General features: G+C 43.0%; 8 protein-coding genes across 8 annotated transcripts; 5 read left to right on the forward strand and 3 right to left on the reverse strand.

Annotated features, from left to right (window-relative positions):
- Positions 1-434: 434 nt before the first annotated feature.
- On the reverse strand, positions 435-2402 carry Aspvir_009167 (MFS transporter; the record flags this gene model as incomplete). Its single annotated transcript, XM_043272319.1, has 3 exons — positions 435-1549; positions 1618-2071; positions 2130-2402. 3 exons carry the CDS (start codon positions 2400-2402, stop codon positions 435-437), a joined length of 1842 nt encoding a protein of 613 aa, XP_043128254.1.
- Positions 2403-2977: 575 nt separating this feature from the next.
- Positions 2978-4009, forward strand: Aspvir_009168 (uncharacterized protein; the record flags this gene model as incomplete). The annotated part of the gene is made up of 1 exon (XM_043272320.1): positions 2978-4009. The coding sequence occupies one exon, from the start codon at positions 2978-2980 to the stop codon at positions 4007-4009; it is 1032 nt and encodes a 343-aa protein (XP_043128255.1).
- Positions 4010-13022: 9013 nt separating this feature from the next.
- Aspvir_009169 (uncharacterized protein) lies at positions 13023-13859 on the reverse strand (the record flags this gene model as incomplete). The annotated part of the gene is made up of 1 exon (XM_043272321.1): positions 13023-13859. One exon carries the CDS (start codon positions 13857-13859, stop codon positions 13023-13025), a length of 837 nt encoding a protein of 278 aa, XP_043128256.1.
- A 2506-nt stretch (positions 13860-16365) lies between these two features.
- Positions 16366-17353, forward strand: Aspvir_009170 (MBL fold metallo-hydrolase; the record flags this gene model as incomplete). Its single annotated transcript, XM_043272322.1, has 2 exons — positions 16366-16407; positions 16469-17353. 2 exons carry the CDS (start codon positions 16366-16368, stop codon positions 17351-17353), a joined length of 927 nt encoding a protein of 308 aa, XP_043128257.1.
- A 1967-nt stretch (positions 17354-19320) lies between these two features.
- Positions 19321-20011, forward strand: Aspvir_009171 (uncharacterized protein; the record flags this gene model as incomplete). Its single annotated transcript, XM_043272323.1, has 3 exons — positions 19321-19550; positions 19606-19696; positions 19754-20011. 3 exons carry the CDS (start codon positions 19321-19323, stop codon positions 20009-20011), a joined length of 579 nt encoding a protein of 192 aa, XP_043128258.1.
- A 65-nt stretch (positions 20012-20076) lies between these two features.
- On the forward strand, positions 20077-21941 carry Aspvir_009172 (uncharacterized protein; the record flags this gene model as incomplete). Its single annotated transcript, XM_043272324.1, is given in 4 exon segments — positions 20077-20955; positions 21033-21079; positions 21095-21325; positions 21482-21941. 4 exon segments carry the CDS (start codon positions 20077-20079, stop codon positions 21939-21941), a joined length of 1617 nt encoding a protein of 538 aa, XP_043128259.1.
- An 88-nt stretch (positions 21942-22029) lies between these two features.
- Positions 22030-22956, forward strand: Aspvir_009173 (uncharacterized protein; the record flags this gene model as incomplete). The annotated part of the gene is made up of 5 exons (XM_043272325.1): positions 22030-22080; positions 22136-22429; positions 22482-22640; positions 22700-22877; positions 22943-22956. 5 exons carry the CDS (start codon positions 22030-22032, stop codon positions 22954-22956), a joined length of 696 nt encoding a protein of 231 aa, XP_043128260.1.
- Positions 22957-23113: 157 nt separating this feature from the next.
- Positions 23114-24035, reverse strand: Aspvir_009174 (putative oxidoreductase, 2OG-Fe(II) oxygenase family; the record flags this gene model as incomplete). Its single annotated transcript, XM_043272326.1, has 3 exons — positions 23114-23611; positions 23663-23693; positions 23752-24035. The coding sequence occupies 3 exons, from the start codon at positions 24033-24035 to the stop codon at positions 23114-23116; spliced, it is 813 nt and encodes a 270-aa protein (XP_043128261.1).
- Between the last annotated feature and the right edge of the window lie 1815 nt (positions 24036-25850).

Genomic DNA, 25850 nt, shown 5'->3' on the forward strand with positions numbered 1-25850 from the left:
AGATACTAGATTCCTACTTTATTTAGTGAAGCGCCTGCATAGCTAGTCGCTTCTATAGACAGGCTCTAACAGGTTAATAGAATCTTGATTGATTGATTGATTGATTAACACTCTTCGTGTGTCGTCCCATGCCGTGGATACCGATCACAAAGGTAATAGGGAAAATGCCAGCGCTGAAAAATGAAAGGACGATAGCCATCGCGATGCCTGAGTAGCCTTCTATCATCATGGTGAGGACAGAAAAAATGATAGCACACAGATACAGGATCAGCAGAGCCTGGGCCGGCTTGACAAACCGCAGTCCCAGTGCGGTTACAAAACAACCTGCGGCAAATGCGGAATATCTGATGGCGGCAAAGCCGTAGACAGGCGGATGAGGGCTGCGGAGAGGTTAGCCAGGGAACAGATGGGCCTTTAGTGGCGCGAGGAGAGGCTTACTGTGGTACGTTGAATATGACGAGGGACTTGAAATTTGTATGAAAGGCTTCCTGACCACCAATGGTGCAGAATTGCGCCAGGAATGCTAGGACCAAAGTTATCCAGGCGACATGAACCCCACACACGGACGGTGCGACGTTTTGTTGACATTGCTCAGCAAGTTCATCAAGCTCTTCGTTAGACACCTCTGGAAGTGGCAGGAGACTGCACATAACCACCAGCACCAGTGGCACTATCGCAAGGACAAGAAAGATCCATTGAACAGTGATCAATGTTGATGCACTAGTTGTATGCTTGAAGAGCACCTGCTGAGCAAATGTAGGTGATGCTGCCCAACCAACAGCTTGGATACCTCGGGCGATACTCAGTCGCATTCCGCCTCGACCCTGTGGCCCACAGAGTGCAACGAAGAGATCCGCAGACGTTTCCAAAACAGAGATTCCCAGCCCAGCAACGAAGCTAGCAATGAAGAGCTCTGGGAGTGAGACAAGCACCGTAGCCGGCCAGAATAACAACATTCCGCACCAGAAGATCGAGAGGCCCACGACGACGGTGATTTGGAAGCCCCACCTTTGCAAACTAGGTCTCGCTACTAGAATTGGCCCGAAGAGGTAGGCTCCGAAAAAAGTCGCGTGCAAGGCAAAGCTCACATCTTGATTACGATGGCTAGCTTGCGAGAATTCCCAGTAGAACGTAATAAGGATGCCATACGCAAACCCCCACAGCAAGAAAATGGTGAAGATCACGGCAAGTGGCATCATGGATTCTCGTCCACTCATGGCTAGGATGTTCTTCGATCTGGCTATTCCGACAAAGTCTGGGGGTGGACTGACTGGTCCCCCTCCAGACGTCGATAGGAAAGTCTGCTGACGAGGCATTTGGTCCATAGAGGAAAGGGGTATAGCTGGGGTGCTTTCTCTTGGGCTCAGCGGAGCAGCATCTTCCGACAAGGCGAATGGCTCATGCTCCGTCCGTTCACTGGAAAGGCTAGAAGCGTAGAGAAGCCGTGGAAGGAGACGACCGATGAGAGGCTTTAACATCGGTACGCAGCCACACATGATCCCTAGGCTCAGTTCGAGCGCTGACCATAAAAAGACATATGCATCGTAATCTATGGCGATGTGGTCAGCTTGTGCCGCGGGCAAGTAGGAAAAGTAAGCAAAGTGGAGCAAAGCCTACAGGACAGATCGTGGACACTAGGCGGTTGGGGTTTGGTCACCCGTTGGATTGCTCTCTGTAAGAGAAACTCTGTGCGGAGGACACTGATCACAATAACAAACAGGCCCGTTCCGAAGGTGAGCAGCAGAATAACCTTCTGCCTTCGCGGGAGTCGTACGCGCCATAGGACCGGCATTGGAAGTAAAACGATAGCAACATCAGTGATGATATCAATGGTAGCCGTGGAAATATAGAGGGCGACAATGTCGATACAATATGTTCCAGGAGGGGTGGTAATCTGAAAGGAAGCCGAGAGAGGACGACAAGGGAAAAGGTTGACCAATGTCAAAGCAGACCCCGACAGCAGGACTACCCAGAGAGTGATGTAGGTTCCAAGACGGAAGATGAACTCTTCTTTTACCAGCATCAGGTAAAATAGGAGGATCGATAACTTGATGGCCGCCAGAGCGGGATACTATATTTGTCTTGTTGGATAAGCTAGAAAGGCCCTCCTGAGAAGACTTACAACATACATAGAGTACACCAAAGACGTACTCGGCCCGAGCCAGTGGATCCCTCCAGCTTTCAAGGACCCCTTCACGTAGTCCTAAGCCTTTCGTGGTGGCATAGATATTGGCAGCCGAGAGGCCAGAGACAAGGACCCAGCCGATCAGCATCGCATAGTCTGACATGGTTACCCGATGAACGATGTAGATGCGAGATATGAATCGCGCAGCCACAAAAACAGTGGCAACAGCAAGGAAAACTGTGTTGACGATAACATCTGCCTCGCCGAACTGGTTCATATTTTTGCCCGTCCCTTTCTCTTTTCTCTTTTCCTTTTTTAACGCTATAGTCTACTCCCCATGCATCGGGAAATTCCCCCTGGTGGGGTACACGGGGCGTTGGAATAATATTATACAACGGCTTCAGATGATTCCAAAGTAACTGGAAGTAACTGGAGGGGAGGAGTGGGTTGGTCATAATATTTGCAATGCCGAACAGAAAAAACGTCAGGTCAGACCATATAATTAAGCAGCAGCTGTTTGCCTCTCAAAAGGCCAATCTGTGTCTCTGTCTGCGGGGATCGGAACCATGGAACTATGTCTGAGGCCCAGATCAGATGGTTAGCGGGGATTTTGACTTTGTCCTTTTTAGCTACATGGTTCTAGCCTGCTCTGGGAATTCAATCCGGACATGGTAGCCTTGTGGACAAAGCTACCAGATTACAGCATGTCATAGGATCCACTATTCCGCCTCATCACACCACCACCGCCAGCCAACAAATTTAGCTATAAAATGATGCATTTCGATCATTTTTGGTTTATGCCAACCCCAATGCTGACTCATCTGCGTCTGTTTCACAGAGTATATGTTGAATATGCCTCTAACTCGGGCACAATCTCGCACCGCAGTGCAATGCAGAGAATTGAAGCCGATCTCAGGGGTACCGGAATCGGACCGAGCCACGCCAAGGAAGCGCAAGGCACAAGAAGAGGAGGAAGTATATGGAAAAGGGAGAAAACAGAAACACCGGCCGCCTTCAGAGAGTACTTCGATTCCCCGAAGCGGTATTGCTAGAAAGAAGTCAGCAAAGGAACAGGCCAAGGCTCTGGATGCGGAAATGATCAAACACAGAGCCAGGACTAATTCTACGCCTATGATCCAGAAGATCGACAAACTGATGGCGGAATATGGAGATCTTCCTCTCACTGACGTGGGAATACCCTCGCCGAACAAACCCACGCCAGACACTATTCTGTCTCATATCCTGAATGCACTCTTGTCTTGTGCACATATCTCACACCATATCGCGAGGCGTGCTCTTCTCAATCTGATGAAGCAGGGTTACTATGACCTGAAGACGTTGAAAGCAAGCACATGGAAAGAACGAGTAGCCCTATTGGATGAAGCAGGATATGCTCGTTATGATTTTAGCACTGCCACTGAGCTCGGAAAACTAGCAACTTTGGTGAAAAATAAATATGGTAATGTGCCCTTGAGGATGCTCATAGCCCTCAATTCCCAGCATACTTTATTCGCGCTTCTCGGCTGGACCTTGCAAGGGGTACTGACATTCATTTGCATATCAGGATCGGACATATCAAGGATATTGCCTCTGGAAACGGATGCTGAGTCAGGGCGTAAGCTGCTCAAAGAGCGTCTGAAGGAGATCAAGGGAATTGGTCCCCTTGGTATCGAAATCTTCATCTCAACCGTGCAAGGGCTTTGGCCGTCGCTTTGCCCGTTTCTTGGTAGTCGCGATTTACAGGTAGCTGAGCAAATAGGTTTGGGCAAAGACGCGAATACAATCTATGAGTTGCTGGATGGGAACCCTGAGCAGATGGCAAAAATGAGCGTTGCGCTTACAAAAATCAGGTTGGAGAAACACATCAAGGAATTCTTAGAGTGAAAAATTGGTGACAGTAACGGAACCTAATAGCCCTTGGTCAAACAAAGTTCTTGCTTCTCCAACCAAAATATGTTGTGAGATACAGTCTTTATAACGCAACAATATTATGGTTACCTTATCAAAGACCTGCCACCTACGCCGAACGCTGTTCCGTACCTCAGCCTAGATCACTCAACTTAGTCAATGGAGGATCACAGAGCCAAGAGGGGATTTGCTTTTGCTCTCATATGGAGCAGCATTCGGTAACCAATGCATCCGGAAATCTGTCTCGCATCTTGATGGCTAGGACAGGCCAAGAAAGAGCCTTGACGTATGTCCCAAAACGGACCCTGACCCCATAACTACATTCACCAGGCAGACATGATGCCGACTTGGCTTGACTCATTGCTTATGGTGGCAGCTCAGACAGTAAGCCAATCATCCTACCTAGGTTAGTTATCTATGTGCATTATCCTGTAAATTAGCATCTTATAATTGGAAGTTAATTAGTTATGCTAATCTTTATCATACCTTTAGGCTACAAAACTCTAGGAAGCCCAAGACCTATACTATATAGCGTAATTAGTAAAGCTTGAAGAAGACTTACAGTCCAGACACATATTATTCTCTGATATCTGCAATGTCATCCAGCATCCTCGTATAGTATACCTACCGTATCTACCTACAGCTTAATTAAAATCCACATAATCATTTCAAGGAGTAGGCCATTACCTAAATTAACTTACTACTAAATCTAAATGCTACTAAATATCCCACAGAGTCTGGCATATCAGACCGCAAAGAGAAACAAATCACAATATAATCATTGAAAATGTCTATATGTTGTAACATATCGTCTCTATATCAGAACTTCGCATTTTTTCCTGATACAACACTGCTAGTAGTCCTCAACCCACTAGCCAAGCGCACATACCTCCCCAGCGGCATCATTGGAAAATAATGTGAATACAATGCATATCCAATATAAAAGAAATTGAGAAAGCCGGTCCTAGTATACCTTGTCTCCTCCCTTGTTGCGGCTCCAGATCCGCTCTCTCTGCCTTCCTGTTCCTGTTTTGTTTGCGTCTTGATGAGATAACTGACCTTGTGTTCAATGGCAATGTTAATATCTGGTGCTAAATTAAAATACGGCAACAACGCCATGACAGCCCACGCCATCTGTGATGTGGTGGAAGGATGATCATTGATTTCAATAGTCCACGCAACAACTTTTTATCTAACATAACAGGTCTCACCTTTACTACAGAAAAAAAACAACAACTTCAACACAGAACAAATTTTTGAAATTTCTCACCTAAATCAATGTCTTTTAACCTGAAAATTCACCTAATTTCTTATAATGTCAACTGCTATTAATTAATCCTAATTTTATAGGGTTTTAATTACTATATTATTATTAAAGCCTGGGTGGCCGCCCCTAATAACTTTCTAAGGTAGTAAAAAGAGGCTATAGAAAACTCTATATAACTATATCTTAGATCTTTACTATAATATAAGTATCTATTTAAACTATTTAAAGATTTATAATTAAGAAATCCTAAAGCCTTTTATTAAGCTAATTACTAATACCTATACTATTATTAAGGAGGTGCTTAAGAACCCTCTAGATAATAACTAAAGAAAGATAGTTACTAATCTCTATAAGATTACTCTTAATATTAAAAAGAATACTACTATAACCTAGTATATTTTAACTACTTAATTAACTATATCCTAGCCTTTAAAAGTCTATTCCTATATTACTATAGCTATAGGGGCCTCTCTACCTAGCTATATAGCCTTCTTCTATAGCTTCTTAAGTAGCCCTAAGGCCACCCTCTTAGAACTAAGTAAGGACTATAAGGTTATTATTAAGTTACTAGATACTAGTATAGTAAGTATATTCTACTATCTAAAGGCTATAGAGATAAAGAATAAGGCTAAGAAGGCCTATATAAAAGTCTTAAAGAAGACTATAGTAGCTATCCTTATATTTATTAAGTTTATAGTTACTTACTAACTTAAGTTAGGTAACTTAAGCCTTAGCCTATAGACTACCTAGTAGGCTAAAATTATATATTATTATCCTAGATAGGCTAAATTATTTTATTAGGGAGCTATTATTGTAAGGATCTACGTTGCAGGGTAGATAGCCTGTTGACTAGGTAAGAATTAGTGATGATAATCAATAGAAAAGAATGATAGAGAGTAGTAGATCATTTTATAACAAAACTAATCCTTATCTTCTTAAATATCAGACAAGGGGAATACTATTTATCTTTGCTGTCTATCCTAGATGCATTCAGTGATGATTCGAAAGCAGCTCAAGGTATGAAAACAGGAGGTTAAAAATAATTAGGATGCAAGGGGTGGCCGCATAATTAAGTGGCTGGGCTGTAGCCAAGCCTTTACAATTATTTACCTACTAATCTAGGATATAGTAGTTTATAATATCTAGATTAAATTAATTAGTAATCTAAGTAATCCCTAGGAAGTTAAGTAAGTAACTAATTAAATTTTAGCTAAGAATTAGTTCTCCTAGAGAGAGGCTAAAATTATCTATCTTATCTAATTTATAAACTATCCTATTAATAAGAAGTTCTTTATCTTAGTAATTAAGTTTTCTACCCCCTAGGCTACTAATAAAGCTATTAATAAGAGAATTATCTAGGATTCTATTATTCTAATTATAATCTTATATAACTAGTCTACTTACATCTGCTAGTGCTTTAACTATTAGTAATATAGCTATATAGAAAGTATCTATTCTAATAAAACTATCTATAGCCTTTATATAAGTAGTTATAAGATCTATAACTACCTACTCTAGTAAGCTACTGCTAGCTAGAAGCTATAAAAATATACTAACTATAGGGATATATATACTACCTAGTCTAAAGGATATAAAAAGTATATAGAGGAGATAGATAAGATATAGGTAGTATCCTATTATTACTAGTAATATTACTATATTCTACTATACCTATAAGACTTCTAATAAGATTCTAAGAGTAGTAGCTTAGATTTTACTACTATACTAAGCACCTCTGCCCTAATATCTAACCCTATAGATATAGATACCTTAGTAGAGGGCTCCCTAATATAAATAAAGGGATCTAAGAATACTAAGGGACCTCTAGGGGAATCTACTATAGTAAAAAAGACTACTAGACTATCTAAAGGGTCTAAGAAGGTGATATTAGAGCTATCTTATAGGTAATTATCCTATAGCTAGGCACTAACCTTAATATTATCTCTAATATTACTATTAGACTAGAATATTAATAATATCTTATTTACCCCCTTAGCACCATATCCCAAAGCCTTAATAGTATCTAGGAAGGCCTTAATAATATCTAGAAAGGCCTTAATAAATTAAACTAGCTCTACTATCTTCTACTACTCTACTTAAATAGTAGACTGCCTAAATAATATTAATCTACTAGACTTAACTAATAAAGATAATATCTACCCCCTAAAACTACTATAGAACTAATAAATTACTATTATATATAGGACCTACCTTAATATATATTAAGATAATACTACTAATAATAATAAAGATAAGAATAGCTATACTAAACTCTCTAACCCCTTAGGAAGTAACTAGCAGCCTAGCTTAGTCCTATAAGATAAGAATACTAATACTAACTCTAGCAGCACCTAGGCTAAAAAGAAGAAGTAGAAATAGGTAGTAGAGACCCCTATATAGCTAAAGAAGGACCCCTAGGTTAACTTCTCTATAGAGATACCCTAGTTTATTAGTAGCTATTAAAAGAGTATATAGAATACTTTATACTATGCCTCCTATAAATAGAATATTCTAAATTCTTTAATATAATATATACTATTCTAAGAATATAATAATAGCTTAGTTCTTATATAACCTAGAGGTCCTAAGGGCAGATATTATTACTATATAAGAATTATAGGATAATCTATTTTAGGATACTATCTATTACCCTACTAAGGTAACTTACTAGTTACTTTATCTAGAAGTAATAAAGACTAGAAGCTATATCTATATCTATCTTTATATCTTCTATAAGATAAACCCTACTAAATAGAAGTATATAGCCTATTTATAAGACTACTAGGAACTTAAGCTATACTATAATATAGGGGTACTCTAACTATATAATATATATAACCCTTATCTAGATACTAATATCTAAACTAATACTCTTAACCTCCTAGAGTAGGTTCTAGATTAATAAGATAGCTACCTACTCCTAGGAGACTTAACCTTTACTACCTAGCCTAGGGTAGTGATTATATCTGCTATACTAACCCTAGGTCTAATAAATATTAGAACTAACTAACACCTAGCTTCTAGATCTATAGATAGAGCTAGGTGTTGTCACCTATAATAAGTAGGGCCACTAGTTAACTATTAATCTAATATTTAGATCTATAGACCTAATAGCCTATCTTATAGCCTGCAAGGTGGCTCTAGATATCTATACTAATTCTAACTATCTACTTCTTAATATCTTAACACCCCTACCAAAGGCCCCTAGGCACTGTAATTAGAAGGCTATAGATATATAGAAGCTTTATAAATTTATTGCTAAAAATATTAACCCCTATAGATAGTACAGAGACCTTAAAACCCCTAATTAGATTAAGAATACTGCTAACTACCTTCTTAAAACTATCTAGTAAGCTAGTACCTATTCTATACTATAGGCATGCCCTTCTAAGTAGGCTAACCTAGACTAGATATCTAAATATACTAAGATAGTTAAATAAACCCACCTTTACTAATAAATCTATACTAATATATATATAAATAATAACTGGATTGCGTATACAAAGACCTATAATTATAAAGGAAAGGTTATCTCCTAATCCCTATAGTAGGGCTACTATAAATATATCTAGTAGATAATAGATTAAGGCTCTTATAGTATATAGTATATCTCTAAATAGGCCTATAATTATACTAGGGGCTAAGCAGGCCTTATCCCTACCCTTTACTATAGGAGCTATATTATAGAGATAGTAAAGTAGAAGGCTAACCTACTCTATAAGGTCTTCTTCCTATCACCCCTAGCTACTAATCTCTTAGATATTAAAGAAAAGAAATATAACTAATTATAGGATATTCCCTTCCTAGAAATTAATAAGTATAAGATTACTAATACTATTAAATAAGCACCTTCTAATAAAGCACCTAGGCCTAATACTATCCCTAATAGGGTCTAGCATACCCTAACCACTATCCTAGCCTTTATCTAGGTACTAAAAGCCCTTTTTAATACCTATATTTATATTAGCTATAATCCCTAATACTTCTAGATATCTACTATAGTTATCCTCTATAAGGTAGTCCCCTAAGATTTCTATCTTCTAAAGTCTTACTATCTTATTACCCTACTTAATACCCTAGGAAAGGTCCTAGAGTTAATAATTATACTCTATATCTCCTAGATACTAGAGGAATATAGCTTGCTTCTAAATAGCTACTTAGGTAGCTAGAAGGGTGTCTCTATTAACTATACTATCTAACTAATTATTAATATAATCTACTATGCCTAGGGGCATAGCTAGAGAGTTAGTATACTTCTCCTAGATATCTCTAGTATATTTAATAATATCTCCCTCTAGTGCCTACTGCATAACCTCTAAACTATATAATTAGGATAGATTACTAATTAATTATAATCCTTCCTATTAAACTACTATACCTATCTATAACTACCTAAATTCCTAAGTAAGCTATTTATAACCCTTACTAGAATTCTATAAGATAGCCCCCTATTATCTATCCTTTTTCTAATCTTTAATACCCTACTAATTCAAACGCTGGTCTATAGGCTTAGTAGTGTAAAAATAATATTAATTAGCTAGATAGATAACTTCTGTATACTTACTATTAGCTAGATCTATGCCTAGAATATTATAGTCCTAGAGGAGTACCTAGAGAAGGCAGATTACTAGGCTAGTAGATATACTACTAGATTCACCCCTAATAAATTTAAACTTATCTATTTTATTAATCTAAAGAAACCAGAATTAGAACCTTCTTATAAGCTAACCCTAAGAAGCCCTATTAATATCTAGGAACTAGGTAAATATAAAGACTATAATTAAATACCTATCTACTATAGAGAAACTACTAAATTAGCTAGATACCTTAGTATCTAGCTTAATAAAACCCTTTCCTTTAACACCTACTGCACTAAAGTAATTAACTATGTAAATAGCAGCCTGGAGGTACTATAAAGTATTACTAGATTAATCTAAGATATCTCTCTAGAAGCTATATATATAATCTATTATAGTATAATTATTCTATAGCTCCTATATAGGGTAGTAGTATGGTTTAGCCCTACTAGTAGGCTAATCCTAGTAGAGGAATAGACTAAGATTATTAATAAATTTACTAAGATCTAGAAGTATATAGCTATACTTAATATAGAATTATATCTACTATTAATCTACCTATAGATATAGTAGATTATTAAGGAAACTACTATCTAAATCTAGATAGGACTAAGCTTTACCTGCCCCTAGGGACTTATAGAGAAGCTATAACTAACTAGAGAGATATAGTAGAGTAATCTTATTCTATTAGAAGTACTTAGGAAGAGGGGTAGCCTGCTAGTCTCTACCCTAAAATATCTAGAAGAATAAGAAATATAAAAAATATATATACTCCCCCCCTAGAAGCCCCCCCACTATTATATAATTAAAGATTATAAAGCTATACTAAAGACCTATAATAAGATATATAAGGATAATAACTAACTAGTTATCTATACTAATAGTAGTAGCTACTAGGGTTAGATAGGTACCTTAGCTATCTATCTCTATAACTAATAGATCTACTAGAACCACCTAGGTATAGAAGTAGACTTAACTATATATACTACTAAGCTAGATAGAATCTATATAGTACTATATACTATTACTACTTAAAAGCTAAGCCCCTGCTTACTTACTATCTTTACTAATAGCTAGGCTACTATCTAGGTAGTATAGAACCTATACTACCCCTCTAGCTAATATATCCTAATAGTAATATACAGGGGTGTAGAGGCCTTAAGAGTATATAGATTAGCTCTAGGGAATATAAAGATATACTAGATCTCTGCCTATATAGGTATAGTGGGGAATAAGGCTATAGATAAGATAGTAAAGAAGGCTACTATATAAGGTAGTAAGATTTAATTAAGTTTAATAAGGCTAGAATAACTAATTATCTAGCTTACTATAGTAGCTAAGTAAGCTATCTACTAATAAATCTAGTAATACTAGAAGAAATAGTAGGAGATAGAGAAAGGGGCTAGATTAATATAATAGCTAATTAAGGCTCCTTATAAGAAAAATCTAGGCTTATATAAAGGTCTACTAAAGCTATATATATTAATTATTATTTAAATATAGACTATATAGATTAATCTATAATACTTCCTCTTTAAGATTAAGGCCTATAACTTAGACTAGTATAGCTATAGAGAGGGGTCTTAGACCCCTAAATATATACTTCTATAGTACTTACTATATATAGATGCCTATAGGAAGATAATAGCTAAGCTATATAATATAGAGGAACTCTAGGGGAAGCTATTAGACTATAATATACTTATATCTAATCTATAGGTAATCTACTATATTACTAAACTTATATATTAAACAGGCCTGCTTAGCTAGTTCTAATATATAGAGATAGGTAAATAGGACTAGGAATATAGAAGCCTCTTATAAGGCTCTAGAATAGATATAGAAGATAATAATTAGATAGATTAAGTAGCTGCCTAGGAAGGGTCTTCCTAGGCATAGAATTACACTATATTTAGAATAACTATATAGAATAAGGTGGGATAGGTGTTTAATATATAGAGATAGTATAGGGAAGGTATATAGCCTAGTAGTAGGCTATTTTAGTTATTTTCTACTTTTAATATAGCTATATACTAATTTCTTATGTCTCTTCTATATTTATGGGTTAATTATAGGCTTCAGGTGTTTAGATACTAGATTCCTACTTCATTAGCAAAGCGCCTGCATAGCTAATCACTTCAATAGATAGGCTACATCAGGTTAATAGAATCTTGATTGATTGATTGATTGATTGACCTTTACTACAGAACTCAGTTTACATTAAGTCACTATAGCTGTCCCTAATGGGCGGTCCATTGTGTGGATTTAGCTACTGGACAGCACGCAACAGAGAAACCTGCCAAGCTGCACAACTTTGTCAGCAATGAGATTGGTCAGGCCGTCTGCTTCAACGTGCATCAGGACCATCTGTACGCCGTTTCAACCCTGGTAGAGAGGAATCTCCTTGGGCAGAGGTTTCTTGTTCACGCCTGCAATGGTCTCCCAAGCTTGCTCTTCACTGCTTCCCGAGAAGGCCAGTCGGTCTCCGTAGCTCGGTCTCCGTAGCGGTCATCCAGCATTGCGCGATGCGCAACCCACTGATATGTAATCCCCGCGCGCGGATTCCGGTTTCCAGGAGAATTTCAGACTTCAAGGGCCTTCAGCGTGGGGTGTATGGGGTCCGGAGGGCGGATGTGAACTTCATTTACCTAGAACCATTGGACGACACATCTCTTGCGACTGCACATCGGCAAACATGCCGCTACTCAAGGTGCGTGAACAGGTATTATCAACTTCTCAAGAACAATAATTCAGGGTGCCTAACAATCCGACCAGACTCCGCCCCAATGCCCGAGGCTTGTACCTACCGACAAGGCTGTCCTTGCCTAATAGGTACATTGCGCCACACACACGGCACCAATGACAAGAATCACGCCAGAGTTTACTAGAGGACAAAAAGGAGCTAGAAAGTCCAAGGGATCATCCAGACTTTATTCAAAGTTGTTATATAACATAGCCTAAGTCGTACAAAGTGCGGTGTATATCGTGATATGAGGTAACAGTTGTTAAGAAGATAGAAATCATGGATGTTAAGAGTAAACCAAACCTAAAAGCGCTATTCTTACAATGAAAAGACAACTCATTGCAGTACATCATTCTCATGCCAACATGAGCCATTGCACACAAATCACCATGTCTGTCATGTTCACACCACCAGGGCGAGGTGGTTATCGATGAAACGATCCGCCTCTCTCTTCAGCATCAAGATACAACTCGCCACAACGAACGCCTCTACACGCTGGGGGCTGGTATGCTTGTCCTCGTTCCACATGCGCAGATCGATGAACAAGCGGCCCCCATTGCCGCCCGAGTACTTCTTGGTGCCAGGGGTGCGATACTGGTCGTTGCGAATGAGCTGCGCGACGCGGGCGCCGCTCTTGCTCTGCCCGCCGCCGGGTAATGAGACGCGGTCGATGCGCTCCATGACGAGGAGATTGTCAGCGTTGGTGCCGTAGCGCCACTCGAACTTCCCGAGCGACGTGTCGAAGACCTGCGCGCGTGAGATCATCGAGCGACTCTTCACCTCGATCAGTTCCCCACGCACGTTCTCGTTTTTGATGGCGTCCTCGATGGAAACTTTGGAATGGGGATTCAAGATGCGCATCCGGGGGTGTCTCCCCGGGCCGAAGCGGTAGATGGTGGACATGAGAGTAGCCTGATCATAGACCCGGACGAGGGCGCACGAGTTGGAGTTCTCCTTGAGCCGGATGGAGACGTACTCGGCGTCCCTGGATCCGGACCGGAAGACGGAGATGTTCTCCAGCGTCCTCCCGGCAAGCGCCTGGTCCACGTCATACCCAATGGCCTGGACCTGGAGTGTGGCTGTCGGAACGAAGCCGCCAAAGTCCTTGCTGCTGCTGCTGCTGTGGTGGTGGTGGCGGGAGCCGACGGCCTCGCTGTATCGTGGCGGAGGGTCGGAGTGCGAGTCACTGCCTGACTTGGGCAGCGTCGACTTTGACGATGATGAAGTGAATAGAGTCATACTTTTGGAAGTCTAGATATAGAAGGAAGAGGAAGATAAAGACGTAGACGGTTGTGCTTGCACTGAACTGAGCTGCGGGTTGGTTGGTGATGATGAAGGTTCTGGGGGATGGTGGTTGTGGTGGTGGTGATGGTGATGGTAATAAGAAGTAGGGAGTCTAGGGACAACCGTTTATGATGGCGGTTTGTGGCTGAGCACAGCCATATAGTGACATTAGGTCAGGCTCCTGTGCGTGCATAATCTGCCCCGGCACAGCCCCCAATGGAAAGGCGGGGGCCTAGCTGCAAATGTCCTCAATTTACCAATAACATACCTGGTAAAGAGGGAGGACCCTAGTTCAAATGCAAAACATCAATCCATGGCGATGCTCGTGCATACAAGCAAGAAGATGGTTGAATTCCATTTAGAAAGCAACCTTGTACTCTGTCGCGATACAATGGTCGTCCCAACAGTGACGCTTCCTCCTCCGTCCTCCGTGCCGGATATAGAGAAGAGTATGACAGGTCTACCTCCTGGCTTAACGGTCCTGGCATTCTTACCGAAAAGATGACAGACCTGCTCCAAGACTTCTCATTCTGGTTGTACCAGGGAATGGGCACGGACCCTACAAATATGGAAAGCTGGCGATACTCAAATTTCAAACCTGAAAATAGGCTTGAGCAATGCATCAGTATGGCGTTGTTATCTCTAGCAGATCACCTCAGCTCCATGGGTACGCATCCATGCGCAGTCATTTTTCGTCAGATAAAGCAGCGTGTTCAGTTGCTCTCCTCATTCACAGAATTGTGGTCTTTGCCATTCCTCGTTGAATGTATGATCTGGATGTGCACTGTTATTGCAATACCACGAAATAGAACATTACTCGCTCAAGATGAGTAGATTGCATTGGTAAGAAGGTCCGTTCGGGGCAAGACCCTCCTTCGATAGCAGTTCTGCAACAGTTTTTTATGACCAGACCCGCGGGGCGGATTGGCAAGACGCCTTGAATCTTGCCCCGACCGTCATGACCAATCAGTCATTGATGGGTTGCTAAATAATTCTGATATGAACACCTGCACCTGTCACTGCTTGCTTCGTTCTGCTTAAGTGACGTAGATGGAAAGAGGGAGTGGTGTTGTGACAGAGGGGGTTTTCATCTGACCTTTACCATCTCTTTAGATCTCTTAACGTCGTGATGTTGTCAGCTGCGTGTAAATCAGTAATGTATATAGTACTATATCTTTGTATATATTTCCAGCGGATATTCACGAGTACCGCTTATTTTAATTGCATTTCTTAATTACATTTCATCTCCCTCATAGAATCAAATGGGCGGGAAGGAATCTAAGGTGTTGGGTGAAACCATACAATGAGTCCTTGCCTTCTAGGCTCATCAAAATCTAGTCACCAAAAGAGCTTCAGCGGGTATTTTCAAGGGTTCTGTGGGTTCCAGATTGCCTTTCGAGCAGTGGAATACTTAAATGATTACTCAACACAAACAGAAAAACCAAACCAACTTGGATCCGCTGCACATATCGCTGGATAATTACGATATCGAGAATACTGATCCCTGAAGATCACCATCACTAGGGCTGACACAACAGGCTTGACTGTTCAAACGCCACCATGTGCTGGTAACAACTATTCCTTGTTTGGTTGGCTAACCAGCTCATACTTTTTCTGAGTACCTCCCTAGTGCCTCGCCAAAAGTTTTGTAGAATCTACAAACGATGGTCGGCCCTGTGAGGTTATTAGACAGGTATTTATCCGCTGCGTCACAGTGAATGCACTGGCTAACAGCCGCCTGGTTTTCTGTCAAATAGACGAAACTCAATAGACCACAGCTTAGTTGCTTGTGGGAGCATTGTGAAAAGGTAAAATATATTTCCCCCCACAATTCTATAAATACATTGTTATGCCGAGAGTTACAAGTCCTTTAAATGTGGTTCAGACCTTAGCAGACATTACCGAATCCATACTAATGAGCGACCTTACTCTTGTACTATCGAGACTTGCAACGATAGTTTCATCTAACCAAACGCACTGAAAGTCCACATGCGGACACATATGAGGGAAAAGCCATATATTTGTGATTACTTAGGGTGCCGCAAAGCCTTCTCTGATGTGTGAGCCTCAAAACCGTAAATAGAGGCTTTACACTGACATTCAGTTGGCAGTCATCCGGAATCCACTGCGCATTCCTCCTCCTTCATTAAAAATAAGGGTGTATCCAGGGCCCTTGAGTTCTAGCGACTTCTAATGAACTATACTGCCATATTCTCGACCTTTCTGACAAGCTTATAGTACAAAGGTAAGCTTTCTTGATTATTGATCAATTACTTATTCTGATATTTTGTTGATATCATCAATTATCTTGAGCTTTTTCCTGATCATAAATCAGTATACTTAACTGATTACCATATACGAACAAATATTTGATTAGTGAGCTACTCAAACTATATAAAGGCCACAAATTATCCGCTTTTAGGTACTCATTCTTGGTCCAGATCTTATCATCCCTTCCACCATGCATCTACCTTCCTCTCTCGCGCTGTTGCTCGCGACATCAGTGAGACCGTGTTTGCCAATTGCGACACGCGTCCATGTTCTACTCAAACCATCATTGAAAGAGAGACTTGCAAATTTACACCCATCATGCGAGCGCAGTACCCCTCGTGTATCAGAAGTCGATAGAACTCAGCTTCTCACCAACTACATTCACCTTGATATCTACCAAAGACGAAGCTGTACTTGTCGATGCACCGATCTCTCCTGAACGCGGCAAGGAACTGGCAGACTGGATTAAGGTGACCATTTCAGGTCGGAAGCTCACGGGGATATATGTGACCCATGGCCATGGTGACCACTTCTTCGCCATCCCCAAGATCCAAAAACGGTTCCCCGGTGCAAGAGTCCTGGCAACGCAAGAGGTTTACGACCACATGCTCCAACAGGTTGAACCTGGATTTTTCGCCTCATTCTGGGCTGCCCTCTTTCCCGATCTTGAGGCGCCGGGCCTTTCCGATATCAACCTCGATATACTCGATCCTTCCACCAGTCTATCCTTCTACTTGAGCAGCGGAAACGGACATTATAAGGAACAGTACGAGCTTCGAGCGGTACCAGTCGGCGAGGGAGACACAGTCAACTCTACTGTGCTTGATGTGCCTGAGGTCAAGACCGTCATTACCGGAGACGTTGTTTATGGCAATTGCTACCAGTATCTAGCTGAGAATCCGACGGCGGAACTCCGTTTCCAGTGGCTCAAGAGCATTGACAAGTTGGCTTTACTGCAACCTCAATATGTGATTCCATCGCATGCGCTTCCCACGGACAACTATGAGAAGAATCACTTGACCGAGACCAAGATGTATATTGAGACTTTCGAGCAGTTTCTCGCAGAGTCTTCATCATGGCAGGAGTTGGAAACCTCACTCAAGGGTCGCTTTCCTCAACGAGAAGGCACTTTCATACTGGGATATTCGACACAGACGTTTTTCAATGCGTCGTTCTAGGTTCATTATAGAAGATGAATGTAGATATAGCCAAGGTTGAGGGGTGTTAGTGAGCAAATTGCTAGAGTAAAGTAGAATAGAATGAAATTAGTTGTAATACACATCAATCGGACATTAGGAACATGTACACTCCCTCGGAGCTGATCAAGCTTAACCGGCCCAATCAGGATCCTCCATATAGGGAGTCATGGGTTCAGGTTAACACCATAATCATAGCTTATCTTAATGAAACTTATGCCATTTAATAGAGGCTCAACTACCAAGCTAGTCATCTATTATTTTAGCTATAAATAAAAGCATAATAAAGGCTAACCTGTCCTGGGAGCAGAAGATCAATAATGCTATATCCCATACAGTCCTAATCTAAGGGTAATCCTGCTTTTGCACACAACCCTATTATTCCTTACCACTAACCGCTCTAGCATATTTAAGTCCTACATCCACCTCAAGCCCCTCCCCTCTAGCTGACGCATCTATGCGCTCGAGTCCCCAATCCTTAACTGCCCTAAGATGTTTAACCTCTATCCCTAAAATGGCCACTATCTTCCTCCGCACCATCTGCTGCATCTAACCATAAGGCCCATACCTCCTCAGCAGAAGGTCTGCAGGCTTATAATATATATATATAAAGTCACACACTGCCTCACAATGGTGAGGGGGACCACCTCCGCACTGATCATCCTTAACATACACGCCCCCTTGCTCATTTTCACTAGGGTGTTTTCATCCGGCGTTATTCGCTTACCCTTGGTTTTTATGGATCAATCCTCCACGGCCTAATATCGCGCTGCTGATAAGCAGCCTAGGCCTAGTACCCAAGGAATGCTGCGCTTTCCGGCAGTAGGGCTTGCTTCTGCGAACAAAATAGGCAGGTGGTGAATACAGAGAGTAGATTTGGGAAGTACGAAGTACAGTCCACCATTGGGAGCCAGAGTGAAATAATATAAGGTAGTTAGCAACTATGTGCAATGCTAATCAAGCTGAACCCGGATGGAATTCAATATCCCAAAGTTTTAGGCATATCCACAAAGAGCCGGGCTCATCAGAAAGGGAAGTAAGCTAGTCTAGGAAATATTCCAAACCGTAGTCTAGATTAGAGCGTGATGGATTCTCGCGCAATCGAAGTCTACTTACCTCCGCAATCCCCGACTCGTCTATTCAAGGCCTATGTTAGCAGCTAGAAAGATAGCTTAAAATAAGCCAGGAGTCTCCTACGCGCAAATATAACCCGCCAATTGATCGGCACGCCAAGCCAGCCAAATGTAACGCTGGGGGCCTGAAGCAAGGCCCCAGTGCCAATGCCAAGATCCTAGGGGCGAGCTTGCCCGTCCGCCTGATAGTAAACTGGGAGTAAACTTGGCAGTAATACTCCAACACGGGAATAGGATATATACACGCTTGGACTAGCGCTTATTGGAACGGTGTCAAAAACAACCCGACTGCTCTAGCCTCGTGACACTCTTCTCAGCCTCCAGGCGTTCAATTATCAATATCCTAGGGATGCCGGATCCTGCGTTGGAAGTGCCACTGATTTGATTGGCCTATAAGCCTAACTTGATAACTACTAAACCAGATAGATTAAATGGTCTTGTAAACGGTCCCTAAACTGAGTCAAGGTCCTGAATTTGTCATCCAGTGGCAGATTGATCTGTGTCTGAGCCACTGACCGTGACTGGCCAGTTTAACCCGGAGACAACTATACCAATTGAAACGGAGCAATGGGTTGTTTGTTGGTTCAGGGAGAACAAAAGTATCTATTTTAGTTGTATTAACGTAGAACTTTCCTGCTAGGGAATTCCTATGCTGACTGAACTAGCGAGTCGGAATTGGTGCGAACTGTCTGGAGATTATGGGCGAAGGATTAAGATGGGATATTGCATTTGCATAAAGGAGTGACGCCCACCTGCCCAGAGCTTCAGAAGGCAAGGTTTTGAGCATCGCGCAGCACTGCCAATGTTAGATATGCCATGGCTCGGGGTTTCAGTTACCTTGTGCTCGTGCTATGCGGTATTTGGGTGCAGGCGACCGCTGTCATCTCTTCTAATTCTACCCTGAATGCAGTCAGTGAACTGCCTTCAACACTATACCGCTCGTATCTAACCCCGACTCTGCATAGCCGGGACGACAAGGTTGATTTGAGGATATTATGCCTTGGTGCCTCTATTACGTGGGGTGTGGGCTCGTCAACTGGGAATGGGTATGATCCTTCACTCCTCGGATTGGTGCTAAGGGACACATTTCTGATATCACAGTTACCGGAAACCCTTGCGCGATAGACTTCGCTTTGAAGGATACGAGGTTGATATGGTTGGGACCAAGCATAATGGAGACATGGCCGACAATGTACGTCCTTTTGGCATGAGCTACCAACGGCGAGAGCAAACACTAATATCCCATCAGGACGTGGAAGCCCACCCAGGGGATGTCATTGATCAGGTGCACACCGCTGCTCGAGGCTCATACAGATACAATCCTAATGTTGTCCTGATCAACGCGGGCACCAACGACTGTCTGCAAAACCGCGATATCGCGGGTGCCGGCGAGCGGATGAGGGTGCTCGTCAATGATCTATTCCAGTCAATCAGCGGCGTGACCGTTGTCCTGTCGACTCTCATCCCCTGCAAAGACCCCACCGGCGAGGCGAATTGCCGGCTGTAAACGCCCAGTATCGCACCTTGGTGAGTGCCTTGCGTGGTGAGGGGAGGAGTATCATCCTCGCGGATATGGATCCGCCAGCACTGAATGAGGGGAGTGGATGGCTAGATCTCAACAAAGATTACTACGATAATATCCATCCGAACGACATTGGATACCCTAAGATGGCTGTGGTGTGGTATCAGGCTATTTCAACGGCCTTTATGGATACCTTGCTCAAGAAACCTGGTGGCTCCTATGTGGTAACACCCGGTAGCGATGGTCTTCAATGCGACAAACAGTATGGTGATGGAGTCTACGCCGGCGGTCTCACGCAACGGGGCAGCGGTGAAGATGACGGGATTTACCGCCATGACAGCGCCTCCATGGGGATAGTACTTACGGTGGAAAGCGACTATGACCGGAACCAATGGTTCTTCGTGCGGCTCTTTGCCAGGGAGCGCGATGACTTTGTTGGCTGGTATGAGCGAAATGATGGGTCACAGTGGTATGGAGTATGGCGCAACACGGGGGATGAAGCCAATCTTTTCACCAAGATTGCGGACATGAACGTCTCCATCGCCTGCATTCCCCGAGGAGTGAACTTTATTGACATCAATGCCGACGGACTGGATGACTTTGTCTGCATTGGCCCGGGTGGTGATGCTTACCCGAGTATCAATCAGGGGGACGGTGATATTGGCAGCGGCAAACCGCCCTCGTTCAAAGATATTGGTCAAATCAAGGACGCCGTCAGTGGCTATCCGCAAGCACAAGTCCGATTGGGAGATGTCGATGGTGATGGTCGTGCCGATTACTGTGTCTTTGACGCGGCTGGTGATATGACCTGCTGGCGCAATGGCTGGATAGAGGATAAGCCCGCGTACTGGCAGGGACTCGGCCAACGGTTTTCAGGCAAGAATATGGGAAACCTAACCAGTGTGAGATTGGAAGACATTCACAGTGATGTAAGTCTACACACTGGCCATAATTTAATCAGTCGGATACCGGCATGATATCAAACTAATCTCAATCTCGATTCTAGGGCCGCGATGACTGGGTGTGGATAGGCGACACGGGCGAAGCCTACATGTAAAGCAATTCCAGGAGCTGCCAGCACGGAACTGATGGTGACGGTTTGAACATCGCTTGGCGGCAGGGTTTCTGGCAGGGTACCAATTCTGGACCAACTTACAATGGAATGAGCGTCGACGGCGTCCGGGAGCGGATTCACTTTGCCAGGGTATATGGTGAACCCGAAGACTTCGGCCTCCTTGGCCGTCAAGATTATGTGTACCTTGAACACAGCAAAGACGGCGATCGCCACAAGTTTGCCATGTATGTCTGGAAGAACAAGGGGTCGGGATCCATGAAGCTCAAGGTCGATGGGAATAAATACTGCAATATGAAAGGTCATACGAACGGCATGGATGACTATGTCTGGACTCACTCTAAAGGACATATGACTCTCTATCCCAACTGAGGAATGGACAGTGTGGTCGATGGCGGGCCATCCTTCTGGGACTCATCGGAAGTTATCTTTGATCTGTCAACATTCGGCCGGATGCTGGACCGTTGGGACCTGCATCTTGCTGACTGGGATGGGGATGGAGCCTGCGATATCATCTGGGTTGATCCAGACAATCAAAATCGCGTCCAACTGTGGAGGAATACATACAAAGAGACCGGGACGTGGAACTGGGACAATAACGCAAACCCAGCACCCGATCTCTACTGTCCCGAGAAACGGGGCATCGGCATCTTTGATCTCCCTGTCCAGTTTGCGGATATCTCGGGCAATGGCAAGGCAGATTACCTGTGCATTGAGAAAGATGGCCGAACTTGGGGTTGGGTTCACAATGATGCCAATGGGTGGGATTATATCGATCAGTTCAAATACTCCGAACAGAAGGACCATGCAAATTTGCGATGGGCTGACGTCAATGGCGACTGAAAAGCGGATCTCATCTGGACAGACAAATTCTCCGGTGATGGCTCTGTCTGGTATAATAATGGCCCCAAGGACGTCAAGGGCAGCCGCTATGAGTGGGTTCCTCAAGGAAAGCTCTACCAGGGCAACCAAGCCGGCAGCTGTATGTACTATCCAGACTTCCAGGGCGATAACCGAGCGGATATGCATGCAGTTAGGGCACATTCACCAACGAGGCCGAAACCTGGTTCAACACATGCGGCGGAGGTGACAATATCGGTGATGACGGCCAGCAGATCCTCGACCCTAAGCTGCCGATACAGCCGGGAAGTAAAGGGTCTTCCAACCCCGCGTGGATGGATGAAATCTGTGCCGATGGCAAGTTTGAGGAAGGAACATTGGCAGGGGCTCTCTGGGATCGGTCGATGGCGGGCGACGCCTGGAATGACGCCGTGGCCAGCTGGAATGACTACATCCCCGACGACGAAGAGCGCATCAGCTTTTCTCAATTTGTGAGTACAAGACCCCAGTCTAGACGCTCTGATGCTCACATCATACCCTTAGGTTTCATCGCGGTTCTTTGGTGGTCCAGAAGGCATGCATTGTGAGATCTATGCAGAGGGAAACGGCTGCGGGGAGGATTCACAACTTCAATGCGCCTCAGACGGGATCACAACCCCGGCAGGAAAGTACATTCTCAATTCGTTTAAGAGGCTTGACGCGGTCAGTTAAACCAAAGTCCCCCCGGAGCGTGGCGCTGTGGCTGATTCGGATTTACCTAGGTCCTCTGGAACTTGCACGACGCATTGGAAGGCATGTTGGGAATCATTAAGGCTGAGATGGATAACTTCACGGACACGTTCGCACCACTTCCAGATGAAGGCATTACTCTAGGAACTATCCTGGGAAATCTCCTCGGCATGGGATATGGATCTTTGTCCTCGCGGATGTGGGAAAAGGGTAAGTTGCTAATCTGAGAGCTCATCCATCCCACACAGCTAACAACATGAGCTGCTTTGTCTCAGGTGAAGTCTCTTGATACACCGGAAATTGCCAAAAAGAAAATCTAGTCAGCTAGGAAGTGATAGCTTCCTATTCAATCTTGCATATGAGAATGATGTTCTGCATCAACATTCTTTTGTCACTAATAACAAATTCGTACTTATGATGATAGGTACTGGGACGATTCCCTAGAACTAGTGATTCGGTCTCAGGAAATAGGACACAAAGTATCGGTCCTCCACACCATCGGTCGGCTGGCTCACTCGATGGACTGGGGAGTGTAGGCGACCGCCGGTCTGTCTTTGTAGATAATTTGCGACGTTGGCCAAGACACAACCAGGTTTGGGGTCAATCCATAGCCACTCTTTCGTGTCCTTAGACTGCATCTGGCTAGCCCATTTCTCGCACCAGAGCAAGGTGATCGAACCGCCGTCAGTGTGGGTAGTGTCGGGTACATCAGCAATGGATGATTTGGTCGGACCAGAGACGAACTTTATTCCCGAGTCGCTTTGTCCATCAGGGTGATGAGCATTTTCCAGATCCGAGGGTTCACCAAGACCAAGACTATCAGAAATACTGCGGAGACAGGTGCGGACTATGGTATCGCAGATATTAGAAAGATCTAGTGTCGCCCCAGCGTGTTCTGCGAAGGGACTTGGCAAAGTGATGCTGTTCTGTTCGTCTCGAGTGATCTGGGAGTAGTTAGTCACCCTGTATTATTGAAACGTCATAGACATACCTACTTCGAATGATTCAATGCCTGCGCACTTGTAGCTATTGATGTGTGAATATATGTTAATCTGTCTGGCACCACTAGTAGAGGTCGACATACCCGTGACACACACCCTCCCTGAACGCTTTCATCTTCTCGCCTAAAGGCTTGGCGAAGTACTCATGGGAGTTCAAGTAACAAGTCCGGAGATAGCCTGAAATCTTCTTGGAGAGGTCATCGTTGAAAGTGATATAGAAAAATCCCTCAGACTCGGCGGCCTTCAAAAGTTTCGCCATCTCGACTGGGTCTTTTGCAGTAAGACTTTCCAGTTTGATTACTTCGAGATTAGCGACGTCCAAAGATCGGTCCCCCACCATCCTAGGAGACTTGAGAGGGTAAATCATAGTTGCGACCTCGTAAGCTGGAATGTTAGGGATAAGTCAACCAGGGTGTTTGTTTCCAGCTCAGGGATAGCTATTATATGGGAATTAAGGAGCAATTTCACGCCAACCTCGCGTGCCAAACATAGCGCATAGAAGGCACTATTGGATATTGATCGGCAGTCGGGTAGGGTCCAGCAATCGAATAGCCGTAATGAAATGTTGACACGCATGGGTTTCCTGTACTAGAGCTCTCATCCTCGAGAAGATGCATGTATGCCCTGGCCCAATGCATTTACGTAAGTTAGATCCAGACTTGCCTCATTAGAACCCAATTATGCACGATACCGCTCCACCATCGACATGCTCATTATCTATATGGCTTAACATGATGTATTGAAAAACAATATTAGTTCAATACCATTCAATGCTAAATACAGTGCAGGTGGTGTTTCATAGGTCCGTAATACCCCGCAGCTCTGGAGCCTCCTAACTATGCTATGAGTTACATTTTTCTATTCACGAATGACATGGAGAAGGGTTGTATTAAGCACAGAGCTTCTGTTGACTCTGAGGAGGGGCTATATTTTATTAACTGAATAGCTTTAAGTTCCTAAGAAAAATAAAGTATGCGCGTGTATACTTGCCCTAAACCCAAGGACCGCGAGAAACGCAACGTGATCAGTCACATATATACAAGCCACAGCTGAGTCTAGTAACATTACTCAGGTCGATCAACCTGATTTCCTGGCTATTTTAGTTGTCAGGTGAGCACTCAAAGGGAGCACATGACTAGATGGATATATTACTCTTCTGAAACTCTGCTCTGCAAGAACCCTGGACTCTCTATAGCTGAGTATATGCTACAAGTACCTACAGTATATACTCCCTAATTTTAGGTCCATACTAGGTAAGTACCTAGTTATAGGGAACACTTAGTTAAGGCTGCAGAAGTTATTATAAGGGTGTAAAATTATATCTGCTATTTAGCATCAACTTTAACTAATAAGCTTGTCAACTTATTATAATTAAGTCACTCTTAATATCTGCCTTGCACATGAGGAATGATAGGTTAGGATGTAAGTACCTAGTACCTAGGTAGCTAGCCTTTGCTCCACCCAGCTATACCTTACTCTAAGGCACTAAGGTACTAGATAGTAAGTACTCCATACATACCTAGCCTTACAGAGTAAGCTAGTTTAAATATAGGGTAATTTATAATAAGTGCTCTTATCTTTCTAGGTTAAGGGGAATTTTACATACCATGATAGAAGGATTTATCATATCATAATACAGATAATTAATACCATTACTATTCTATTACCTACTACCTATCTACCATACCCCAGGTCTTACCTGCTGCGCTAAACTAGCTGATCAATAGTCAGTTAGGCTGCATGCTCCAGATCATCTGCCATAAGTTACAGTATTCCAGGTTGCATCATCCTCTGCTGCCCTTGCCTGCTGAGGAGTCCATTTAAAACTTACACAAATTGTGCTGATGTTAGGGGATTTATTGCATCTGCCAAGTTTGGTCCCTAATCTGGTTTCCTTGGCATTACGGTTGTCGTAACACCGTGTACCTTAATCATGCATGCCCCATGATATTCATTCTCTTCTTCAATCAATCAACCTTTGCATCCAAGATGTGTTCCGCTTGACCCTATCCTCTATCCTATTCGCTCGTACGGATTACTAGCCCATACTATCTCAGCTTGCGCAGATAGCATGTAGGTTGCATTGTACATGCGTATCATCCCTGGTGTTTAATTTACTTCTGGTTCCCCTGTCCTTGGGGCCATAACCCATCGTTATATTCTTTTAATTGTGCTTTGAAAA

This window comes from Aspergillus viridinutans, assembly GCF_018404265.1.
Source record: "Aspergillus viridinutans IFM 47045 DNA, scaffold_7, whole genome shotgun sequence".
Classification (NCBI taxonomy): Eukaryota; Fungi; Ascomycota; class Eurotiomycetes; order Eurotiales; family Aspergillaceae; genus Aspergillus; species Aspergillus viridinutans.